At 42.6% G+C, this 21,525-nt stretch overlaps 1 protein-coding gene across 2 annotated transcripts in view; it reads right to left on the bottom strand.

Moving 5' to 3' along the window:
• Positions 1 to 21,525, bottom strand: part of MMP16 (matrix metallopeptidase 16) — a 234,055-nt gene that overhangs the window by 46,576 nt on the left and 165,954 nt on the right. For both annotated transcript variants that reach the window (XM_077270784.1, XM_077270783.1), the window contains one exon: positions 11,930 to 12,091. In XM_077270784.1, coding sequence (XP_077126899.1) covers positions 11,930 to 12,091 — 162 coding nt within the window. The remainder of the gene's footprint in view (positions 1 to 11,929; positions 12,092 to 21,525) is intronic.

The raw sequence follows: 21,525 nt of genomic DNA on the forward strand, positions 1-21,525 counted from the left end.
GAACAGGCCTCGCCATGCTTGACCAAAGACATTGAGTGTCATGATCTCAATGGCAAGAGAACATAGCATCAGCATATATAGGAACTAGCTCTTGGAAGATGGGAACTGAGCTGACCATGAACTAAACCTAACACACAACTAGCAGTGGCCGGGTAGCATGCCTACGTTGATTCTAGATGCCCAGCACCAGCCGGAGGACTAAATAATGCTAGCAGAGGAAAATATTAGTCCTAGCTCACCTCTAGAGAAATACCCCGAAAGGAGACAGAGGCCCCCCACATGTATTGGCGGTGAATAAAGATGAAATAACAAAACGTAGTATGAAAATAGGTTTAGCAAATTTGAGGTCCACTTACTACATAGCAGAAGACAGAAAGAACACTTTCATGGTCAGCTGAAAACCCTATCAAAACACCATCCAGAAATTACTTTAAAACTCTGGCATTAACTCATAACACCAGAGTGGCAATTCCTGTTCACAAGAGCTTTCCAGACACAGTAACGAAACTACAGCTGTGAACTGGAACAAAAATGCAAAAACAAACATGGACAAGAGTCCAACTTATCTAGTAGTTGTCTAGGAGCAGGAACAAGCACAGAGAGGCTTCTGATAACATTGTTGACCGGCAAGCAACTAACAAAGCAGCAAGGTTATATAGCGACTCCCACATCTTGATGGGAACAGGTGAACAGAGAAGATGAAGACACCAGTTCAATTCCACCAGTAGCCACCGGGGGAGCCCAGAATCCAAATTCACAACAGTACCCCCCCCTCAAGGAGGGGGCACCGAACCCTCACCAGAACCACCAGGGCGATCAGGATGGGCCCTATGAAAGGCACGAACCAGATCAGAGGCATGAACATCCGATGCATTCACCCAAGAATTATCCTCCTGGCCGTATCCCTTCCACTTGACCAGATACTGGAGTCTCCGTCTGGAAACACGAGAGTCTAAGATTTTCTCCACAACGTACTCCAACTCACCCTCAACCAACACCGGAGCAGGAGGCTCAACGGAAGGCACAACCGGTACCTCATACCTGCGCAACAATGACCGATGAAAAACGTTATGAATAGAAAAGGATGCTGGGAGGTCCAAACGGAAGGAAACAGGGTTAAGAATCTCCAATATCTTATACGGGCCGATGAACCGAGGCTTAAACTTAGGAGAAGAGACCCTCATAGGGACAAAACGAGAAGACAACCACACCAAATCCCCAACACAAAGCCGAGGACCAACACGACGGTGGCGGTTGGCAAAAAGCTGAGTCTTCTCCTGGGACAACCTCAAATTGTCCACCACCTGCCCCCAGATCTGATGCAATCTCTCCACCACAGCATCCACTCCAGGACAATCCGAAGATTCCACCTGACCAAAGGAAAATCGAGGATGAAACCCCGAATTACAGAAAAACGGGGACACCAAAGTGGCAGAGCTGGCCCGATTATTGAGAGCGAACTCCGCCAATGGCAAAAAAGCAACCCAATCATCCTGGTCAGCAGACACAAAACACCTCAGATATGTCTCCAGGGTCTGATTAATCCGCTCGGTCTGGCCATTCGTCTGAGGATGGAAAGCGGACGAAAAAGATAAATCTATGCCCATCCTAGCACAGAATGCCCGCCAAAATCTAGACACGAATTGAGTCCCTCTGTCAGAAACGATATTCTCAGGAATACCATGCAAACGAACAACATTTTGAAAAAACAGAGGAACCAACTCGGAAGAAGAAGGCAACTTGGGCAGAGGAACCAAATGGACCATCTTAGAGAAACGGTCACACACCACCCAGATGACAGACATCTTCTGAGAAACAGGCAGATCTGAAATAAAATCCATCGAGATGTGCGTCCAAGGCCTCTTAGGAATAGGCAAGGGCAACAATAATCCACTAGCCCGAGAACAACAAGGCTTAGCCCGAGCACAAACGTCACAAGACTGCACAAAGCCTCGCACATCTCGTGACAGGGAAGGCCACCAGAAGGACCTTGCCACCAAATCCCTGGTACCAAAAATGCCAGGATGACCTGCCAACGCAGAAGAATGAACCTCAGAGATTACTCTACTGGTCCAATCATCAGGAACAAACAGTCTACCAGGTGGGCAACGATCAGGTCTATCCGCCTGAAACTCCTGCAAGGCCCGCCGCAGGTCTGGAGAAACGGCAGACAATACCACTCCATCCTTAAGGATACCTGTGGGCTCAGAGTTACCAGGCGAGTCAGGCTCAAAACTCCTAGAAAGGGCATCCGCCTTAACATTCTTAGAACCCGGTAGGTATGACACCACAAAATTAAACCGAGAGAAAAATAATGACCAGCGCGCCTGTCTAGGATTCAGGCGCCTGGCGGTCTCAAGATAAATCAAATTTTTGTGGTCCGTCAATACCACCACCTGATGTCTGGCCCCCTCAAGCCAATGGCGCCACTCCTCAAAAGCCCACTTCATGGCCAAAAGCTCCCGATTCCCAACATCATAATTCCGCTCAGCGGGCGAAAATTTACGGGAAAAGAAGGCACAAGGCCTCATCACGGAGCAGTCAGAACTTTTCTGCGACAACACTGCCCCAGCTCCGATCTCAGAAGCGTCGACCTCAACCTGAAAAGGTAGAGCAACATCAGGCAGACGCAACACAGGGGCAGAGGAAAAACGGCGCTTAAGCTCCCGAAAGGCCTCCACAGCATCAGGGGACCAATCAGCAACATCAGCACCCTTCTTAGTCAAATCGGTCAATGGCTTAGCAATATCCGAAAAACCAGCAATAAATCGACGATAAAAGTTAGCAAAGCCCAAAAATTTCTGAAGACTCTTAAGAGAAGAGGGCTGCGTCCAATCACAAATAGCTTGAACCTTGACAGGATCCATTTCAATGGAAGAGGGGGAAAAAATATATCCCAAAAAGGAAATCCTCTGTACCCCAAAAACACACTTAGAACCCTTCACACACAAAGAATTAGACCGCAAAACCTGAAAAACCCTCCTGACTTGCTGGACATGAGAGTCCCAGTCATCCGAAAAAATCAGAATATCATCCAGATACACAATCATAAATTTATCCAAATAATCGCGAAAAATATCATGCATAAAGGACTGGAAAACTGACGGAGCATTTGAAAGACCAAAAGGCATCACTAAATACTCAAAGTGGCCCTCGGGCGTATTAAATGCGGTTTTCCACTCATCCCCCTGCCTGATTCGCACCAAATTATACGCCCCACGAAGGTCAATCTTAGAGAACCACTTGGCCCCCTTTATGCGAGCAAACAAATCAGTCAGCAACGGCAATGGGTATTGATATTTAACAGTGATTTTATTCAAAAGCCGATAATCAATACATGGTCTCAAAGAGCCGTCTTTTTTTGACACAAAGAAAAAACCGGCTCCTAAGGGAGATGACGATGGACGAATATGTCCCTTTTCCAAGGACTCCTTTATATATTCTCGCATAGCAGCATGTTCAGGCACAGACAGATTAAATAAACGACCCTTTGGGTATTTACTACCCGGGATTAAATCTATGGCACAATCGCACTCTCGGTGCGGAGGTAACGAACCAAGCTTGGATTCTTCAAAGACGTCACGATAGTCAGACAGGAACTCAGGAATTTCAGAGGGAATAGATGATGAAATGGAAACCACAGGTACATCCCCATGAGCCCCCTTACATCCCCAGCTCAACACAGACATAGCTCTCCAGTCGAGGACTGGGTTGTGAGATTGCAGCCAAGGCAATCCTAGCACCAAATCATCATGTAGATTATACAGCACCAGAAAGCGAATAATCTCCTGGTGATCCGGATTAGTACGCATAGTTACTTGTGTCCAGTATTGTGGTTTATTATTAGCCAATGGGGTGGAGTCAATCCCCTTCAGAGGAATAGGAGTCTCCAAAGGCTCTAAATCATACCCACAGCGTTTGGCAAAGGACCAATCCATAAGACTCAAAGCGGCGCCAGAGTCGACATAGGCGTCCGTGGTAATAGATGACAAAGAGCAAATCAGGGTCACAGATAGAATAAACTTAGACGGTGAGGTGCAAATGGAAACAGATTTACCAAGCTTTTTAGTGCGTTTAGAGCATGCTGATATAACATGAGTAGAATCACCACAATAGAAACACAACCCATTTTTCCGTCTAAAATTCTGCCGCTCGCTTCGGGACAGAATTCTATCACACTGCATACTCTCAGGCGACTTCTCAGTGGACACCGCCAGATGGTGCACTGGTTTGCGCTCCCGCAAACGCCTATCGATCTGAATAGCCATTGTCATGGACTCATTCAGACCCGCAGGCACAGGGAACCCCACCATAACATCCTTAATGGCATCAGAGAGACCCTCTCTGAAAGTCGCCGCCAGGGCGCACTCATTCCACTGAGTAAGCACGGACCATTTACGGAATCTTTGGCAGTAAATTTCCGCTTCATCTTGCCCCTGAGATAGGGACATCAAAGTTTTTTCTGCCTGAAGCTCCAAATGAGGTTCGTCATAAAGCAACCCCAAGGCCAGAAAAAACGCATCCACATTGAGCAACGCAGGATCCCCTGGTGTCAATGAAAAAGCCCAGTCTTGAGGGTCGCCCCGGAGCAAGGAAATCACAATCCTGACCTGCTGTGCAGGGTCTCCGGCAGAGCGAGATTTCAGGGACAAAAATAATTTGCAATTATTTCGAAAATTCTGAAACCCAGATCTATTCCCCGAGAAAAATTCCGGCAAAGGAATTCTCGGCTCAGATACAGGTGCATAACAAACAAAATCTTGCAAATTTTGTACCTTCGTGGCGAGATTATTCAAACCTGCAGTTACACTCTGAAGATCCATTACAAACAGGTGGACACAGAGCCATTCAAGGGTTAAGAGGAGGTAAGAAGCAGCTAGACAGCAATTAAGGGCTAGGCAGCAAAACTCTGAAGGGAAAAAAAAAAAAAAAAATTTCCCTTAAACACTTCTCTATCTCCTGCTTCAGCCCAAACAATTAACACTTTGTGGGCCGGTCAAACTGTCATGATCTCAATGGCAAGAGAACATAGCATCAGCATATATAGGAACTAGCTCTTGGAAGATGGGAACTGAGCTGACCATGAACTAAACCTAACACACAACTAGCAGTGGCCGGGTAGCATGCCTACGTTGATTCTAGATGCCCAGCACCAGCCGGAGGACTAAATAATGCTAGCAGAGGAAAATATTAGTCCTAGCTCACCTCTAGAGAAATACCCCGAAAGGAGACAGAGGCCCCCCACATGTATTGGCGGTGAATAAAGATGAAATAACAAAACGTAGTATGAAAATAGGTTTAGCAAATTTGAGGTCCACTTACTACATAGCAGAAGACAGAAAGAACACTTTCATGGTCAGCTGAAAACCCTATCAAAACACCATCCAGAAATTACTTTAAAACTCTGGCATTAACTCATAACACCAGAGTGGCAATTCCTGTTCACAAGAGCTTTCCAGACACAGTAACGAAACTACAGCTGTGAACTGGAACAAAAATGCAAAAACAAACATGGACAAGAGTCCAACTTATCTAGTAGTTGTCTAGGAGCAGGAACAAGCACAGAGAGGCTTCTGATAACATTGTTGACCGGCAAGCAACTAACAAAGCAGCAAGGTTATATAGCGACTCCCACATCTTGATGGGAACAGGTGAACAGAGAAGATGAAGACACCAGTTCAATTCCACCAGTAGCCACCGGGGGAGCCCAGAATCCAAATTCACAACAATTGAGTGCACATGTTCAGCGTCATATCCAGAGGTTGTCTTTCCAAAATAGACATATGAGTGCTGCCCCAGTCTCTCAGTGCTCCGACCACACGCCGCACACTACCTCAAGTTGGTCTGCATGACTGTTGTCCCAGAAGGAAGATGATGCACAAGAAAGCTCGCAAACACTATGATGAAGACAAGCAGACTAAGAACATGGCTTGTTGGAACCATGTCCTGTTGTCTGATGAGACCAAGATCAACTTATTTGGCTCAGATGGTGTCAAGCGTGTGTGGCGGCAACAGGTAAGGAGTACAAAGACGAGTGAGTCAAGTATGGCGGTGGGAGTGTCATGGTTTGGGGCTGCACGAGTAGCTATGGGTGGCTACAGTTCATTGAGGGAATCATGAATGCTAACATGTCCTGTGACATACTGAAGCAGAGCATATTCTTCTCTCTTCAGAAACTGGGCCGCAGGGCAGTATTCCAACATGATAACGACTCCAGTCACACCTCCAAGACGACCACTGCCTTGCTAAAGAAACTGAGGGCAAAGATGCTGGACTGGCCAAGCATGTCTCCATACCTAAACAGTATCTGTGGGGCATCCTCAAACAGAAGGTGGAGGAGCGTAAGCTCTCTAACATCCACCAGCTCCACAATATCATTATGGAAAACTATTCTAGTGGCAACCTGTGAAGGTTTAGGGAACTTCATTCCCCAGAAAATTAACGCAATGCTTGAAAATAATGGTGGCCACACAAAATATTGACAATTTGGGCAAAATATGGGCATTTTCACTTAGGAGTGAACTTTTGTTGCCAGCAGTTTAGACATTAATGGCTGTATATTGAGTTATTTAGAGGGCACAATAAATGTACACTGTTATACAAGCTGTTCACTGAGTACATTACATTGTATCAAAGTGTCAGATCTTCAGTGTTGTCCCATGAAAAGGTATACTAAAATATTCACAAAAATGTGAGGTGTGTACTCACTTTTCTGATATACTGTATATCCCTTATCCTGGGCCAAATCCTGGTATATACTCATACATATCCCTTATCCTGGGCCCCATTCTGGTACATAGATCCTCCTTCCAGGTATAAATTTCCCCCATACTGGAATATATGTCCCTTATCCTGGTATACACAGCTGTGGCAAAAATTAAGAGAACACCACATCAAAACCCTGTCATGGGCAGCCCAATCTCCAGACCTGAACCCCATTGAAAACCTCTGGAATGTAATCAAGAGGATGATGGATAGTCACTAGCCATCAAACAAAGAAGAACTGCTTACATTTTTGCGCCAGAAGCAGTGTGAAAGACCGGTGGAAAGCATGCCAAGACGCATGAAAGCTGTGATTAAAAATCATGGTTATTCCACAAAATATTGATTTCTGAACTCTTTCTGAGTTAAAACATTACTATTGTTGTTTCTAAATGATTATGAACTTGTTCTCTTTGCATTATTTGAGGTCTGAAAGCACTGCGTTTTTTTATTTTGACCATTTTTCTTTGTCAGAAATAAAATACAAAATTTATTGCTTGGAAATTTGGAGACATGTTGTTAGACGTTTATAGAATAAAAGAACAATTTACATTTTACTCAAAAATATACCTATAAAGGGGAAAAATCAGTCAAACTGAACATTTTGCTGTGGTCTCTTAATTTTTGCCAGAGCTGCATATCCCCCATCCTGGTATTTATATCCCCAATCCTAGAATAAATATATCCCCAAGCTGTCCCACATCCTGGTATGTATGTCTCTTATCCTGGTTTATATATCCCCCTATCCTGATATATATATATATATATATATATATATATATATATATATATATATATATATATATATATATATTCCCCATCCTAGTATACAGTATGTCGCCCATTCTGTCGCTGTTCTTTAATGCATAGAAAAAAAATTCTTCTTCTCTCCTTCCCTTCGCTCCCCTGCCACGCGGCATCCTCTTCTGAAGATGGCACCGGACTTCAACGTGCAAGCAACGGTAGCACATGATGTCACTGCCATGCGTCCCCTAGTCACGTTCACAATAACGTAAGCTGCTGGCCTCTGATTGGCCGGCAGCATATATTGCAGCACACAGACCCCAGCACACAGACCTGGACGGTCTCTGCACCGCCATACACTTCAGCTGAATATACAGGGGTTGGACAAAATAATGGAAACTCCTAACGTTTTGGCATCATAATCTTTGAACATGTGATAAACATGCAAACCGTGACATATGGTAATGTTTTGTAGTTGATTATTTGTGTTATGTGATATGTGTATGTAAATTAACTGTTTGTTTTGCATAATTGTAAGTACATTGATGAGAACCTGATACCAATGGCAGACCTCTCGGATTTTCAAAGAGGCCAAATTGTTGGTGCTCGTATGGCAGGCGCTAGTGTAACAGAAAGTGCCCGAATGCTTGGCGTGTCAAGAGGTACTGTCTCCAAAGTAATGACTGCGTTTGAAAGAGAAGGAAAAACGTCCGCAGCAAAGCACAGGTCCGGCCGAAAGTCAAAGTTGACTGAGTGAGACCATCGGACTCTAAAGCAAATTGTGAGAGAGAATCGCAAGACCATGGCTCTGAAGATCACTGCTGAGCTCCATGAACACCTACAGAACCCAGTTTCCACGAAAACTGTTCATCGGGAGCTGCACAAATCTGGATTCCATGGAAGAGCTGCAATTAGAAAACCGCTGCTCTCAATGACAAATGTTTCCAAGCATTTAGAGTGGTGTAGAAACCTCCAGAATTGGTCGCTGGAGCAGTGGAAACATGTGATATTCTCAGACGAATCATCATTTACCCTATTGCCGAGTGTACGTTTGGAGACAGCCGAAAGAAGCATTCCATCCGGACTGCCTTCTCCCAACCGTAAAACAGGGCGGAGGTTCTGTGATGATCTGGGGTGCTATTTCATGGAGATCCGCCATGGAAGAATTAACAGCCGAGATTATTTAGGCATTTTAGGAGACCAAGTGCATCCAATGGTTCAAGCACTGTTCCCGGAGGGGAACGCCATCTTTCAGGATGATAATGCACCAATTCATACAGCTAGATTCGTTAAAGCATGGCACGAGGAACATTCTAATGAAGTTGAGCATCTCATCTGACCCCCACAATCCCCAGACCTCAACATTATTGAGCATTTATGGTCGATTTTAGAGATTCAAGTTAGACGTCGATTTCCGCCGCCATCGTCGCTCAAAGAACTGGAGGGTGTATTAACTGCAGAATGGGCTAAAATTCCTTTGGAAACAATTCACACCTTGTATGAATCCATACCTCGGAGAATTGAGGCTGTAATCGCCGCAAAAAGTGGACCTACACCATATTAAACTAACTTTTGTTGATGTTTCCAGGTGTTTCCATTATTTTGTCCAACCCCTGTACATCTGCGGAAGCATATCCAGTTGTTTGTGCTGGCGACTGCAGACCCCTCACCCGCACGGTCCCAGTTACAACCTCGGCGACCGCATTTGTTATGATGCTGCATAAAATCATACACAATGCAGCAAATCCACTAGCTATTTCTGCTACATTTTTCGACATTGACTGTTACGATCGCTACTTCCAATAGGTGGCACTAGAGTTCTAGTCCTCTTCCTCTCTGAAGAGACAATTTACATATTTCCCAGAGGAGCAAGGTGGCTTTAAATGTCCTCATCTCGGCATGCTTAACATGTCACTCTCCACAAGGAGAAACAATACTTCTTGGATCCTGCTACATTTGTAGAAAGCCCAAGGAAAATGTGTAAGAATACGAGCCTTTGGTGACAAAATTGTGACTTTATCACCTCAATCAACTTCATCAATATTCCTAAGGAGTATTTCCATACAAAACTAATCAATAGTCACATATTATAGTTTTTTTAGATGTGCCCAAACCTGCATTGTTAAACCTCCTTCACACGTCCACCTTTAAGTACGTATGTCAAAAAATGGTATCGATGTCATCAGTGCTTTGGATCATTGTGTCACCAGTGTACTGTCCTTGTGTCCGTTTTTACCACTAATGTCATCAGTGTAGAAATAATGTGTCCTTTTTACCATAAGTGTCATCAGTGTTTGATCCGGGTGTCAGTTTTTACCATCAATGTCTTCAGTGTTTGATCCGGGTGCTCGTTTTTACCATCGGTGTTTTCAGTGTTTGATCCAGGTGTCCATTTTTACCACCATTGTCATCAGTGTTTTTCAGAGATGGATCTTAATATATATATTTACCTTGTAATGTATTGACATCCTGTTCCGTCCAGATGTGTCCGGATCCCAGAATTCCAAGCGGCGGAAGTTCACCGACCTCCATATTGGGACACCCAAGTAATAGGTGTCTCAATATGGAAACTGCTGGTGGTACCAGCCTCTTGCGCGGTACCACCAGCGGAACACCGTCACACCACACACACACACACACACACACACTGTATACGCCATACGCACCACACACACACACACTGTATACGCCGTATGCAGCCTCTTGTGCAGTACCACCAGCGTAACACCATCGCGAACACGCCGCCGCCGGGAACAGCCGAATGATTCACTGACCACTGCCATCTTTGTACAGGAGGAACGTATGTGCAGTTTTAATTTGACCGCCGCTATCTCTGCAGACAAGGGGGAGAGCACATGGGGTACACAGGTCAAAGAAGAGATGACATAAGAGGAGAAGAAAGCAGATGGGGAGAGAGAAAGCGCACAGGGGTGAGAGAGACAGAGCACAGGGGGAGACAGCTCAAACGGGACAGCACATGAGGAGAACACATCACAGGAAGTAGAGAAACAGCAGACAAGGGGGATAGCACATGGGGTAGACAGGTGAAAGAAGAGAGCACAGATGGGAGAAGTCAGCATATGGGGAAAGAGAGAGTGGATAGGTGGGTGAGCAAAGCCTGCCCTCATCATGACATTACCGCCATCCCGATGCGATAGCACCGGGCCTCCATCTAGTAAAGAAATAAACGACAAAGCTTCTCCTATACTGCAGTATTAAATACGGACAGCACATTGATGTCATCTGTGGGCTGTACATGTTTTTCACGGACCCATATACTTGTATTGGCCTTTTTATCTGTGTTACTGTAAAAAATTGACTTGTCTCCATGACTTTTGCACAGATCCATGGTCCATGAAAGAACATAGACATGTGAATAGTAACACAGACTATAATCGGTACGTGTTCTATCTGTGAACAGACAGAACACGTTCGTGCAACATGGGCGTCTGAATGAGTCCTAACTGCTGTAAATTTTAGATGATATAAGACTACCCAAGTGCTTTTGGCACTAAAGAGAACCTTTCACCAAATTTTTCATGTTGAACTGGACAAACGATGTAATAATAGCTATGGGTTGCTATCTGATAACACCTGTTTGCTATATGTATCCATGTCTGAATCACCAGTGGTTATGATGCAATTTGCAACCTCTTCTGGACTTTAATTGAACGTTGCAATACTTTATTGACATGCATTATGAGAAGTTATTATTCTTTTATTATTTTAGAAAAACCTTTGACATGTCACAGATGTATCAGACACTGGGGTGTGGGTGAGGAGCAATGTTTTTTGATATGGCAGATACCCCACATTCTATTTGTTTGTTCCATCTTCTGACTTGGATGACAGCAACGCTCAGATGAACCCTTCTGTTCCTTAGTTTCTTTGATGGGGGTCAAAACATACCAGGAACCTCACAAACAAAACTCCTGACATGTTTCTATGACATGTCATTTTTTTTTAAATGACAGTTAAATGTTAATGACATTCTACTGTACAGCATGTATCAGATTTATATATACCTGTGATCCATGTTCCTTCTATGGGTAGAAGATTGATTTTTGGAATTTAATCAGTTTATTAGATGTTTGTAACTGGATAAAATATATAAAGGGAAAGGTAGCACCAGTACAGCTGTGCCGTGTTTGTATCTACCCCATGGTTCAGCCTTGATACACGGCTCTATGTAGGAATCAAGGGTCACATTTTAGCCCAACCCAAATGGATTAACTTTACTATCAATGGGCTATTCAAAAATTAAGGTCCATAAAGTATAAAGAAAAATCACAACAATAACTGCCATCAACAATTTCATGAGGCTTCCACTCCTTCGTCTCAATATTGCTTCAAGCGTGTGATCATACGCATCTGCTTCTAGACAATGTAGCTACGATATATAGAGAACAGAATCCGGTCTTACCATATATTTTCTGAATTCCCTGTAAATCGTCAGTAGGTAGCTTGAAGTTGTCGGTTTCCATGTACTGGTAAAAAGGAGCCATGATTGCAGTGGGGTCATTGGAGTGCTCTAATCCTAATGCGTGACCCAACTCATGGACTGCGACCAGAAATAGGTCATTTCCTGTAAAACAGAATAGATCAGAACATTTATGTCGCAGGTTGTAATCAATATTGTAATTACACTCTCGTAAACAATTCAGATAATACGTAATTAGCTAAGGAAACAGTAGGAAATAAATCATTTCTCCAGTAATTGTATAGCAGGCAAACAGGTATTATCGGCCGCTCCATTGTATCGTCACTAATTGCTTACATTATTAGGAATCGGACTGACAAAAAGAACAACCCGATCTGCCCTGCAGCATTGAGGTTGGACGCATGATACAATGCAATTGACTGTGCCAGAAATCTTACATTGGCCACGTAAGTTAGGAACCGGGCTGAAAAAGATAGTGTTGACCTCTGACTGTCTAGTAATATATACTGTATATACATATCTACGAACTGCTCAGCATAAGTGTGTGTGCTCCCTTCGGAAAGTAAGATTCTAATTGCACCCAAGATCCATTCACAAAATTTTGATAAGACTGAGTTTCATTGAACATTTTTTTTAACCCATAACCTGAAAGTAAAGTTCATAATATAAGTTTCATGTTCAGATTTACTCAAATTGTTCATGCAAAAATGAATACACTCCACATCAAAACCTACTATATCTAGAATTTTGCATGACTCTCATGATTTTTAAGGACAGCACCAAGTCATCTAGGCATGGAATGAACAACTTGTCAACATATTGTGACATTGACCTTTTTTCTATTCTTCAAGAACTACTTGTTTTAGAGCCTGGATGCTGGATGGAGAGTGATGCTCAACGTGTCTCTTCAGAATTTGCCATAGGTGGTTCAAATCAGGAAACACTTGGCCACTGAATCACTTTGACGCTGTTCTTCTTCAGAAATGCAACAGTGGCCTTAAATGTGTATTTTGGATCATTGTCATTTTGGAAAAATGACATGTTTACCAAGGGTACAGAGTGAAAACAGCACCCCGATGTGGCTTTCTCGTACTTCTATATCTAACTGCAGTGAATTTTCATGTCGATTCCGTGCTTAGCATGGATGTCTCTGTAAGATGGTTACAGGTCCATCTTTGTTAAACTTTAGTATCAATTTTGCTACAGTATTTTGAGTGATAAGTAATGCTTTGCTGGTCTTCTTGTAGCCTTCATCTTTCTTGTGTAAATAAATTATTTTATTTTTCAAGTCTTGTGACATGTCTCTTCTTTGTGGTGCCATTGCTGACAGTATGAAATGATGGGTTTTCTTAGCTAAGTAACGTCCTTCTATAGTGAACAGTTTGCTTTATATCACTCTTCTGGATTTGCAATATAACAAATCTTGTTTCTAATCAATGGCCCACCTTTGTGGGAGTACTTTGTTGTATGGTAACCCATTGAAAATGTTGACTATGAAAGGAAATGAAAGTTTTTCTGACAAATTTGTTGGGGAATACTCATGTATGCTTAGCACTGTATACACACACATATACTGTATATATATGTCACAGATGTGTCAGAGGCTGCAGACCGTTGCACTGCATCAGTCTGCAGAAGGTCTCAGCAGCTTGCTTTGCAGACTCCTGCCTGGTCCTCCCCAGGCTCTAATGGTCACACCTTGATCTGGGTGTTTATAATGCCCAACTTGCTGTTGGGAGTTGTGGGTGATATTTCCATTTGCATTTCCCTCATGAGGCTTGGAGCTGTAGCAGTTGGCTATCGTCCTCTTTGGAGTTTGGAGGACGTTGGTGTTTCTCTCTGAGTCTACTCAAGCTAAGTGTTCCCCTTGTTTCATTTTTCTATCCCAGTTGTCTTTAGAGGTAGTGGGGATTGACTAGTGAGCATCCTGTCCTTCCCAATGCAGGGCTTATCGTCTGGGTCAGGCAGGGATTAGGTATCCTGCTTGGGGACAGGTGCGGAACCTATATAGGGACGATAGGGCAGACAGGGTGACATTAGATCTGTCTAGGGGTCCCAACTCCCCACCTTCCCTAGTGTTTGGTTCCCTTTTCCTCATCCCTTCGTGTTGAACTTAGCCTTTCCTTCACGTTGCGTGACAATATATATGTATGTATACAAATTTATGTATACAAAAAAAATTAAATTACTGAAATCTAATGTAGAATAATACTTCCATGTGTGGAATTTATAATACAGCCATTCAATGCCCCAAAACACTTTACAGTACAAAGCTTACAGACTCTCATACTCTGTTACTGCCATACTGTCCTTAGTAATACTGGCAATGTAAATGCCAGATAACACCACAATATAGTATCCTGCAACAATAGACAAAATCCAAAATACTACGGTATCTGAAAGAGACCACATACAATTGCTGCACACTTCCCCAATAATGCTGAACTTTTATTCCCAAATGTGCATGGATGGCTTTTCGTTACTGCAATAGGCAATTTCATGATTGCTGTCCTTGGGATTTTCAGGTAAACAGATGATTGGTTATAGGATATGTTTAGTACATATTTACTTGTGCTGATAGGTTGCATCACATCTACAGTACAAGTGACCACGGCAGCCAATCACTGGACTGCATGAGCCACTCAGCCCAGTGATTGCCTGCAGTGGTAACTTGTGCTATAGTTGTGATGTCACCACTGCAAAACGAGGCCAGAGAAGAATGTAACTTTGCGTTTAGACATATCACTAGGACCAATGATCCATTTCCCTTAAAATCCCAAGGATGGCAATCATGGGAAAGATCCTGTTTCCTCCAGATGTTATTGTATATATGTGGGATTCCTTTAGGAAGGAAGTCCTCACCCAGACCCTTCTAGCTGAGAGGTTAGATAAACCTATTATTAGCTATCTGAAGTCAGGCATGTTGTGTTCTTCTCATCTGCAAGGATGTAGCATAGGACTAGGTAAGGAATATCACGTCAGTGGAAAACCAGAGCTCACAAGAGATGTACAGCGCTTGTCTCATTGCAATGTCTGAAAACGCTAACAAGTCCCAGAAACCGACAACAGAAGCCATAGGAATTCATAGATAATAAACACACACTACCGACACTATGGGATTGTCATGACCCTAAAAGGCAGAGCTTCCAACCGGGACCACGGGAATCGTGTCTACTAGACGATATAACAAAACATTCATTATCATCCCATGGTACAGACTAAACCATGTAAAGAATACATAAATATAATACCGCAGATATGGATTATCACATGCAATGTAAAGGATCACTGCTTCTGTAACAAAAAGCCTCTGCGCTGGTCATATAATTCACAAATACGAATGTATAAGAAGTTCTTCTACTGGAAGTACAATAATCCAACATCAAAACATCAATGAAGCCATCAATAGCATTTTTTTACTGGAAATTTCGAGCACTTCTTGATATAACACCTAAAAAGTCTCATTTTATGTTAACCTGGCAACTTTCATAAATGTCGTCCTCAATTTCTCAACCAGATCTCCTCTCTACCAAAAAATCCAATGTCTCACAAAAAGATAAAGGAATGTATACATCATTTTTAAGCTGTTTTTCCCCATGGTCCCAAAAGAGAAAATAATTCTCAGGATCAACTATACAGTTGATCCTGAGAAGAATAGTCTCAATAGTCGGACCCCCTGATGCTCATAAAGATATTCCTTATAGTATGGACAGGGGATAGCTTCCAAACTTGGTACAAACTTGCTGCATACAAGTGATCTGTGGTTCACGAGGATGTAACTTGGCTTACAAATCACTGAGAACACAATACTCCATTATAGATGGAATGGACTTGGGATTTGTTCGTAGGTGGTCGTAGTGTTAGTTTAGAGGTCACATATTACACTGGAAATGGAAGCGGAATTTTATTAATCATAAAACTATGGTGGATAAATATCAGATGCAGTATATAGAAAAATAGTTTACCACAAACAGTATGTCAAAGCTTTTTCATTTGGCCATTCTGTGTCCTATATCCTGCAATCTCACCAGTTTTCCTCTCTGCAGGCTCTATCTGTAATTTTCAATCCATGGGGAGGTGGGGAGACGAGCTGCAGTGATTTCTCCCATAGAGAGCACACAGAGCGGAATCCCTGCTCTTCATTCACTTTTTGGCTCACAGACACAAGCTGCAGCATTGTGGAAGTCATTATACAGCAGAGCTGAGCTGTGATGATCTGAATCAAGCTCTGATGTGAGGAAAAACACTTGTTACAGAGCTCTACACCGTGTTTTTCTGTCTGTTCTCATCCCTGCACCTTCAATTACCCTTCCGTTTCTTAGCGGTACTATGCTACGTCACATTGCCTCCTGCAGTCCGTCTCCTCTGCACAAGACATACTTGAGCTGGTTTTTTTTCAGAGCAGATGACAAGTTCAGAAGGAGACCATACAAACTCCTTGCAGATGTTGTCCTTGGTGGGATTTGAACCCAGGATCTCAATGCTGCAAAGCAATGGTGCTAAACACTGAGCCACCATGATTGATTCCCTGTCCCTTCAGCTTTGATTTAAAACACCTGACACGAGAAAGCTGTTTTTCTATTGGAGGAGATGGATGGATCTATTTGGATCACGTGCTCTTCCTCCACCAGCAGCCATTGTGTGGACAATTTGTGAAGATAGCTGCACTAACCAGAAAAAGTGGCCGACCACTTTACCTGAGAATCCATCATCAAGCTCGTTTTACCAGTCTAACAAGAAAGTCTGTAACTATTTTCATATCTGTATTTTTTTGAGCTCACAGCTGACTTATGGCCACAGACTACATTAACATTGAATATACAAGGAAGTAGACAGCCTGTAAAAGCCAAACGGTGCACAATTGGTAATAAAATCCAATGGCAAAAATGAATTTTAGCCCCATATACTTCCAAAAATACATGAATTTAAGTTAAAAAAAAAATAGCGCGGCCAACTCCTTTAAGTCATGCCACATCTTAGCAATATGCCATCACTTACTGAGATGAGAATATCCCTTTACAGGCATTAATAGAACCCATGGGTGTAATTTGGGTATAGGGGTATGTACCACATCAGGGACCATAATCCGTGAATCACAGAGGAGAGCTGCTCAAATAGGGACCCAGCCCATCCTTATATCACATTGTAAAGCATAATTGTCACAGGGGCGGACATATTATTGCAGCTGCATATGGGCTTAAGACGAAAAGGGGCCGATTATACCTCTTTAGCAGATGGATTTGAGTATTATGGTGATCTATTGGACGGCAAAGGGCCCATGTATTGTTCTTGCACAGGGGCTTTTTCTGTCTGTGGCCACCACTGTACTGTATGGATATGTATGGGTGGCAGTAGCTATCCCCAGTGATGACAACTGATCCCAAACCTTGAGATCAGCTGTTCCTTAGGTTACAATCCGTTCTTCCTAAGTTCCCTTACTGCCTATGTGCCATCTGTATGTAGCCTGGGAAGATAAGATGCCGTAAATTACCGCGTTCAACGGGTGATCATGTACATCATATCGCCTCTTTGTATTGTGTCTCTTCTTGTATATTGTGCTCTCTTGTCCCTTTAAATCTTCTTTGACCATATGGCAGATTGTGAGAATGTCTCGTTCTCCGTCGGTAAGAAATTAACATTGATGTACTCGGAGACAATAAGCTGAATGCAAAATTGGTAGCTGAAGTAGAGATGGGCACTTATGCCCAGGTGAATGAACTGAAGTGCTCATAATCAAAAAAACTGTCCCGCCAACCTCGGGGTAATTACCAGTTTTCAGATGATTGGCAATCTAGTAATTAAACCGTACTTGCTATATTTCATCAACAACAAAAAATGTGTTCGTTGTTAGGGGAAAAAATGATTTGGAGTATTCATCCTACCGGGAGCAAACGTTGTCAGCACATCATAGGAGTGAAGCAATTAAAATGCATCAGACTGTAACCAGCCATGAAACGTTGACATTAAGAGGCAAAATACAGAGACAGCGCTCCCGAGAGCCGGACTGCACGGCCGCGTCCACACCGAGGGCCCGAGCATAGAATAATGTCACATGGAACATGGACACAACAATGGCCTCCAGGGCCTTCCCCTTCTTCATCGCCTGATGATCTTGATAGGTCCTTACCATCCTATATCGGTGGGACACAAGGACATATAGAGAGTCACGTGCGTCTTCCTAGTCACTGTTCTCATTACAGTATTTCTAGACTCATTGTTACAATTGATGACTTACAGACCTGTGGTCACAGGTCAAAACCCATACAGGACACAATGTGGGTCACACCGATGTTACACTGAAATGGTGACTTGGTACACAAATAATAGAGAGGTGTTCAGTAAAGTGCAGGCAATTCATCCAATTGTCGGGAGCAGTGCTTGCTGGGGAGTGAAGGTAAGGAAGTTCCGGCACCTATAGTACTAGCACAATGCTCAAGAAGAAAAAGAAACACTCAATGTGCAAGGGAAGTTACAGAACATTAGAAACGGGACAGTTACTGGACATATTAGACTGAGTGTGTACCAAAATAAGTTTTAAAGTGGTTTTTCGGCTTAAAGGGAATCTGTCAGCAAGATTTCGACCCCCTACCACACACTCTATTTATGTTCGCATAAGCTAAGGTCCAGCAATTATTCCTTTTAATGGCCAATCCGTTAGCTTAGAAGTCAGAGGTGAATTGAACTTGTCTTTGAAACAGCTCCATGCACATATAAATAGTTTGGGGAGTAAAATCCTGGTGACAGAATTCCTTTAAGACGTTAATGACCAATGTTATTAATAGATTGGTGGGGTTCTGACACTAGTGGACACCCGCACCCCACTGATCAGCTGTGGAAAAAAAAAACCTGCTGCCCAAAAGGCTGGATATTGGGGGGTAATAAGAATTACACTGGCTCTATAATCTGAATGTACTGCATATGGATAGAACATGCAAATGTCAATGAGGCTTAAGTGGAAGACTCTGCCATTTCCGCGTGCCCCTCGGCGCCATCTTCTGAGCGTCTTGAACCCTACACTCGTGGCTTTCATAGTTAACTTTTACTTTTACTGTGAAAACAGTCTCACAAGACTTTAAAGCATAAACCATTATTTCTGGCTCTGGCTTCATTTCCGGCACATTTGCTACTATCTATGAAAGGAAGCATTGAAGTAAACATCTTAGATTTGATGCCAAGTATTCTTGCCTGTAGAAATTAGACAAAGAGTCATTTATGCATGCAAAAAATAGATTTTCACTTGTCAGCCTTCAAGATCTGTCTGCAGCAAAATAGACGCTGGCAAACATTTTTAGATCTTTATTGTAACTTGTTTATGTAGGTTTTTTATGTATTACATCAATTCAAGACCAATCACATGGGGAGCGGCAGTGTATCTAGAGACAAAGCAAGCCTCTGATCTTCTGAGCACTTTATTCTGACATTAGGCTAAGCTGCCGGAACAAGAGATACGTGTCCATTACCATAACACACTGCCAGCCTGATCACTGCTCATCGGTGGACAATATACACATACGATCATGTACAGCGGAAAAGCATAAATGGTCTTACTACCCTCATCCTCCACAAGCTAGAGCTGCATTTGGAGAATATACCAGTCTAATATATCCACCCGATTAGCATCCACTCCTATTCCGGGGACTATTTCCTCTTTATCAGCATCCAGCACTACAGGAGCTAGAACTTCCTTTCCATCACTTCTGAGCATTCATTGACCAATGGCTCGTCTGTCTGAACTGAAATCCCTCCTCTCTGTCATGCTTCTATGCAGTTTGTCAGAGACCAGAGCAGAAGCACAAAGACAAAAGACTTCCTGTAATCCCTCTGCAACTAGAGATGGATTACACTTGACAACAGGCAGTGGACAGCAGGTTACTTAGAACAGAGAGAAGCCAACAAGAAAAAATGATTTATTTTCAAGAGAGATGACGTCATTTTTTAAATTTAAGGGCTTATTCAAAATGAACATACTAATTACCTATCTATAGGATAATTCATCAATATGAAATCATTAGAGGTCCAACCCCCCACCAATCAGCCGACATCTGCTCCGGCAGCGACCACATGTGAGAACATCGCATTCTTTACTGGCGGCTGACGAGTTCTGCAGTTTATCTCCCATTCACGTGAATGCAGAGCAAATATCGGCTGATCTCATACCAGCTCCTCTACAGTCTCAGACAATCCTTCCTTTCAAATGATTTGTCGATTTCCCGTTTACTGAACCATCTATCAAATGAGATCGAGTTGTCTAAAAAGTACAGTGATAACAGGGAACTTATCCTCAGAAAATGTCGCATTGTTAAAATCAGACATACATGCAAATTGGATGAGGAACTAGCAGATAAAATATGCGTATACATATAAATGAAAAAATGGATGCAAAAGTGTAAAACTAAATATGACATATAAACATATACAGCTCTGGCAAAAATTAAGAGACCACTGCAAAATGTTCAGTTTGTCTGATTTTTGTCTTCATAGGTATATTTTTGAGTAAAATGTAAATTGTTCTTTTATTCTATAAACTTCTGACAACATGTCTCTGAATTTCCAAGCAATAAGTTTTGTATTTTTTTCTGACAAAGAAAAATGGTCAAAATAAAAAAAAAGTGCTTTCAGACCTCGAATAATGCAAAGAAAACAAGTTCATAATCATTTAGAAACAACAATACTAATGTTTTAACTCAGGAATAGTGATGTGCGAATATACTCGTTACTCGAGATTTCTCGAGCACGCTCGGGAGTCCGCCGAGTATTTTTTAGTGCTCGGAGATTTAGTGTTTATTGCTGCAGCTGAATGATTTACATCTGTTAGGCAGCATAAGTACATGTGGGGATTCCCTAGCAACCAGGCAACCCCCACATGTACTTATGCTGGCTAACAGATGTAAATCATTCAGCTGCGGCAAATAAACACTAAATCTCCGAGCACTAAAAAATACTCGGAGGACTCCCGAGCGTGCTCGAGAAATCTCGAGTAACGAGTATATTCGCTCATCACTAATTAGCACATAATAGCTAGCAATTAGCAGAAGCATAGAGGTTACATAGCACAATACATATGGTATATCCTGAATGGGAAACAGATCACATCAAGAGTGATAAAATCTAATGTGAACAATAGTATGGCAATATACCTTAAAAAGGTCCCAGCAGAGAGTGTGGTGCCCACCCCGACGCTCGTTTCGGTATATACCTTCGTCAGGTGGTCTGTTTTATTGTTTTTTATATTGTGTGTGCACCTGTCTCCTACATTGCCAATCACACAGCCACTTGTGTTTTCAATAAAGTTTTCTCTACCTCCATAAGATCTATCCTATTATTGACCATTTCTTTTGGGCTTTCCTTTTTTTTTTTTTTTTTAAATCAGATATGTGTTAAATTTACTTTTTCAAACTTTGGGGAAAAGTTTATTCCTTTTTTTTCCCTCTGGGCTCCGCATAGGCGTCGGTGTGACTGCAACTTTTCCACCCCTTACAGTTATATTCCTGATGAAGCTAAACAGCAGTTTATTTCATAAATCCCGGAGCACTTCAACAGCTCAAAATTTTTTTAAAATGTGAATCATGTGCAATTTC

The sequence above is a fragment of the Ranitomeya variabilis genome, chromosome 6 (assembly GCF_051348905.1).
Source record: "Ranitomeya variabilis isolate aRanVar5 chromosome 6, aRanVar5.hap1, whole genome shotgun sequence".
NCBI classification, from domain to species: Eukaryota; Metazoa; Chordata; class Amphibia; order Anura; family Dendrobatidae; genus Ranitomeya; species Ranitomeya variabilis.